This window comes from Nicotiana tomentosiformis, chromosome 5 (genome assembly GCF_000390325.3).
Source record: "Nicotiana tomentosiformis chromosome 5, ASM39032v3, whole genome shotgun sequence".
NCBI lineage: Eukaryota > Viridiplantae > Streptophyta > Magnoliopsida > Solanales > Solanaceae > Nicotiana > Nicotiana tomentosiformis.
The window spans coordinates 117,148,530-117,154,083 of record NC_090816.1 but is presented as its reverse complement, the minus strand read 5'-3'; the positions used below and the strand labels follow the sequence as shown (position 1 = coordinate 117,154,083).

General features: G+C 37.1%; 1 protein-coding gene across 1 annotated transcript; it reads left to right on the top strand.

Moving 5' to 3' along the window:
- The first annotated feature begins 698 nt into the window (after window positions 1-698).
- On the top strand, window positions 699-1,175 carry LOC138893045 (uncharacterized). The gene has a single exon (XM_070176814.1). The coding sequence runs from the start codon at window positions 699-701 to the stop codon at window positions 1,173-1,175; it is 477 nt and encodes a 158-aa protein (XP_070032915.1).
- Window positions 1,176-5,554: the final 4,379 nt, after the last annotated feature.

The window sequence follows — 5,554 nt, the reverse complement described above, 5'->3', positions numbered from 1 at the left end:
GAGTAGTAGGAGTAATAAAGAACATTTAATTACAGTCTTGTAATTGATACATTTTGGCTCATTGTTCTAGTAGAATTGGAGTTAAAAATCCTACGTGGTAGGTCATGATTTTTGCACCTTTTGAGCCGGGTGATTTTTCATGTAAAATTATTGTGTTCATTTTATTGCTTATTTACTTTACGCTTAAAAAATACAGTAAAGAATCAGGTTCTTTATTAATCCATAAGGGCACTCAAACTAACAATTGATATCAGAGAAGGTTCTCTCATTTATACAGCTAACACCTAGAGAGATCTTGGAAGCAAGATGAGTGCTCCACCCGGAATTAATGAAGGACAATCAACTACCAGGCCACCCATGTTCAATGAAAAATATTACAGTTGGTGGAAAGCAAGAATGAAACAGTTCTTGATAGCTGAAGATTATGAACTATGGACCATAGTGAACCAAGGTCCTTTGATTCCTACTAAACAAAATGCACAAAATGAAATAGTTCCTAAGGACCCCTCCAAATTGTGGCAGCATATTTCAGAATGATAGAGAAGAATGCAAAGGTTAAGAAAATCCTTATCTGTGGACTTGGTACTGATGAGTACAATAGAATTTATGTGTGCTCTAATTCGAAATAGATATGGGATGCACTCCAAACTGCTCATAAAGGAACAAACCAAGTAAAGAGATCAAGAATTGAGCTACTCATGAGAAATTATGAGCTTTTCTCCACGAAGGAGTCTGAGCCCATCCAGGATATGATGACTAAGTTCACTATAATAACCAATGAACAAAAATCACTTGGAATTGTGTTTACCTCACAAGAGTTGGTTAGCAAAGTTCTAAGAATCCTTCCAGCTTTATGGGAATCAAAAGTCACTGCAATCCAGGAAGCCAAAGAATTGGACAAAATCTCACTTGATGACTTGGTTGGAAACTTAAAAACTTATGAAATGAGAAAGATAGAACTGCATAAGGAAGATCCAAATAAGGATAAGGCCTTTGTTCTTAAAGCGTATGAGGATAATAAATCAGATTATGATTATCCTAATCTAGCAATGTTTGCCAAGTTCAAGAGGTTCATGAAGAATACCAAAAATGCATCCAAGAGAGAGACCAGTAGTAAGCCCAAGCATATCAACAAAGCTAACTATGATGGGTGCTACAAGTGTGGCAAGCTATAACATATGGTCAAGGAATACCCAATGTGGGAAATTGAGCGGAGGAAAGAACGCGCTGAAAAAGAGAAACATAAGAAGATGAGAGAAAAAGGTTCCAACAAAGGAAAAATCCTAGACAAAGGATTTACTAAAGCAATGAAACGAGCATTCTTAGCAGCATATGAGTACAGTGGAAGTGATCAAGAGGAAGAAAAAGAGGATAAGGCTATAAGTCTCTATGATGTGATTGATGAACACGAAGCTGTGAAGACAGAACCCCTAGTACAGCTTGGAATGCACATTGGAGGACCTCCTTTATTTGATGAACACCACTATGATGAATGGAAGCTGCGTATGGAAATATTTCTTCAGGCTACTGACTTTGACCTATGGATAATTGTCAGTCACGGGCCAATCCTCCCAACCAAATTAGATAGTAAAGGTAACAAGTGCAACAAAAGAGAAGAGGAATACAATGAGGAAGATCGTCGGCTAGTTCAGAAAAATGCTAAAGCAAAGGACCTACTCTACAGAAGCTTGTCTAGAAACACACTCCTCAGAGTATCCTCTTACATCTATGCTCATGATATATGGAGAACCTTAGAAAGTGACTTTGGAAATGAAAGCATCAAAGTGGCTTTGATGGCGATTGAAGAATACAAAACAGAGGAAGAAGTGATAGGAATGATGGCCATGAGTGATTCTGAAACTGAAGATAAAGCAAACTAGGTAAGTATATCTGACTTGAAAGAAAATATTCATGTTATGTCTAAAAAATAATTGATGGCCATAATTGTGACCTTAATGAGTGAAATGGATGAAATGAGTACTGGAAATGATCAGCTAATAAGCAACCTTTCTTGTGTCAAACTTGATATCAAAGATCTTGAATCTGACAAAGCTAGTTTAGAGAAACATGTCAAAGATCTTAAGAACCATGTTCTTGAGCTTACTTTTGAGTATGAGAAGTATCCTGATATACATGACAAAGGAAAAATGAGTGATCTGCAGGATAAGCTTGAAAAGGAATTAAAAATTGCTAATGATAATCTTTATGATGCTGAATATAGAAATAAATTCATGCATGAAAATCTAGAAAAGGCTAATTATGAACTCTCTAGAATAAGCAAATGGCATAGATCTTCTGATGCCTTAAATTGGCTGAATGAAAACTGTAGGTCTAACAAATCTAGAATTGTTTACAGAAAACTAGTCCCTAAGTTTGACCCAAAGTATGTAGGAATTTCTGATAATAACATGTGCACTCATTGTGGAAGAGTAGGACACTTTAGAAATACTTGTCCTGTCTTAATTCATGCTTAGTTTAGAAACACCTTTGGTATTGCTAAAAATGTGAAAAAGAAAGAGGAGCCAAAGGTTAATTCTCCTGTCCATACCAAGTGGATTAAGGTTAACAAGAAAATATCTTCTAATCCTCTCCCCTTCTAGGCAAGAAGGGATCTGATTCATCATTTTTTCAGCAAAAAGGGGCCTAAGCTTATCTTGGTTCCCAAAACTAACTTATGGATTTTGGTTTAGGCTAAAGTGAAAGGAAACAATCAAGACTAGTATCTAGACAGTGGATGCTCAAGACATATGACTGGAGAAAAGAAAAACTTTCTCTTACTGACAACCTTCCAAGGAGGGAGTGTGTCATTTGGAAATGGGAAAAAGGGCTAGATAACAGGTATTGGCAAGGTTTGAAAATCACTCTCTTATTCTATAGAAGATGTGTATTATGTGGTAGGTCTTAAATATAATCTTCTTAGCATCTCTCAAATGTGCGACAAAGGAAATGAGGTAAAATTCAATTCCAAAATTGGCATTGTCACCAAACTTGATACTGATGAAATTGTGTTAAAGGGTAAGAGATATAATAATGTATACAAGATATTGATTATGTCACTTCCACATAGTGATAACACATGCTTGAGTGTAGTGGAAGATGATCCACTGTTATGGCATAGAAGATTGTAGCATGCCAGTCTCTCTCAACTCAACAAGTTGGCAGCAAAAGAGTTGGTCCTTGGGCTACCTACAGTTGAGTTCACCTCTTACAAGGTACGGGATGCCTGTGTTAGAGGGAAACATGTTAGGTCATCCTTTAAGTCTAAAAGGTTTGTAAGTACTTCTAAACCTCTGGAACTCCTTCACATGGACCTATGTGGACCAATGAGAATAAGGAGTAGAGGAGGTAAGAAGTATGTATTTGTAATTGTTGATGACTTCTCCATGTATACCTGGACTTTGTTTTTGGGATCCAAAGATGAAACATTTGATGTTTTCTGTGTATTTGTCAGAATGATTCAACAAAAGCTAGGGTGCAATGTTTTAAGTACAAGAACTGACCATGGAACTGAATTTGAAAATTTAAAATTCCTTGAGTTTTGTGGTCACATGGTATTGACCATAATTTTTCTACTCCTAGAACCCTACAACAAAATGGGATTGTAGAAAGAAAGAATAGATCCTTAGAAGATATGGGGAGGACCATGTTGATTGCAAGTGGACTGCCTAAGAGTTTCTGAGCTGAGGCAATCAATACTGCTTGTTACCTGCTAAATAGATGCATGACCAGACCCATTCTTAAGAAAAATCCCTATGAGTTACTTCGAGCAAGAAAACCCAACATCACTCACTTGAGAGCCGTTGGGTGCAAATATTTTGTGCATGATAATGGGAAAGAAGATCTAGGTAAGTTTGATGACAGAAGTGATGAGGGAATTTTCTTGGGTTACTCTCCACATAGTAGGGCCTATAAAGTTTTTAATAAAAGAACTATGTGTGTGGAAGAAAATATTCATATTAATTTTAATAAATCTAATAATTTGGGTGAGAAAGGTCTGCAGGATAAAGATTATGATATAGGATTCACTGGTGATGGAGATACAAAGGAATCTGATGAAGATGGATCTAAAAAACACAAGGAAATTGACAGTGATCATAAGGAACAAGGAGAAGAAAGAATTACTCTAACTGCTGATCATACTAATGAAGTCACACCTAGTGAACCTGCTCATTTGGGTCACTCCCTGGGTGAATCTTCTCTAGTTATACAGATCATACCATGGAAGCATCAAAGCTCACATCCTCTTGAGAATATCATCTCGGATCCAAATGCAGGGGTGCAAACCAGGTCTTCTCTAAGAAATCTATGTGCACTCACAACATTCCTCTCACAAATTGAACCTAAGACCATCAAAGAAGCTCTAAAGGATCCAGACGGGATCATAGCCATGCAAGATGAGCTAAATCAATTTGAGAGAAGCAAGGTCTGGCACCTGGTACAGAAACCCAAAAATAGAACTGTCATAGGTACCAGATAGGTGTTTAGAAACAAGTTGGATGAACAAGGAAATATCATAAGAAACAAGGACAGACTGGTGGTTCAGGGATACAATCAAGTGGAGGGCATTGACTATGATGAGACATTTGCACCTGTAGCTAGAATGGAGGCTATAATAATGCTGATAGCCTTTGCTGCCCACATGGAGTTCAATTTATATAAGGTGGATGTAAAGAGTGCCTTTTTGAATGGTTACCTGAAGGAGGAAGTGTTTGTCAAACAACCTCCTGAATTTGAAAGTGAAGAATTTCCTGACTATGTGTTCAAACTGGATAAAGCTCTTTTTGGACTGAAACAGGCTCCAAGAGCTTGGTATGAAAGGCTCTCAAAATTCCTCTTAGCCAACAACTTTGTAAGAGGAAAGGTGGACAACACTCTATTTCTAAGGAGCAGAGGGAAGAATATTTTGATTGTGCAAGTGTATGTGGATGACATTATCTTTGGTGCTACCAATGAAGCAATGTGTAAGGAATTTGCTGAGATGATGGAAAATGAGTTTGAAATAATCATGATGGGTGAATTGAACTTCTTTCTGGTGCTGCAAATCAAGCAAACACCTACTAGAACCATGATACATCAGCAGAAATATATCAAAGAACTACTGAAGAAGTTCAACATGGATTCCTCTAAGTCCATTGACACACTCATTGTGTCACGATCCAAAATCCACTACAGGTTGTGATGGCACCCAACGTCGTCTTCAGGCAAGCCAACGGTGAATCATCAGAATAATTACTCATTTTATTACTTTTGAAATCATAAACTTTGTTAAATAAGGGATTTAATATAATTAAAATCATGGATACATACAATATTAGTAAGGTGCAAAATAAAAGGTGACAATATTAAAGCAAAACTATTAACGTCGACTAGCATATCCCAAAACCCAGTGTCACAAGTGCATGAGCATCTACTAGAAGGTACAATAACAATACAACATCTGTCTGGAATACAAGTTAGACAGGAAAAATGTAAATAATTCTGATAGAGACTCTATACGTTGTGGATCGTAACATGGGTGCAACTCACCGTATAGTCCCCACAATAGTTGTGCCTC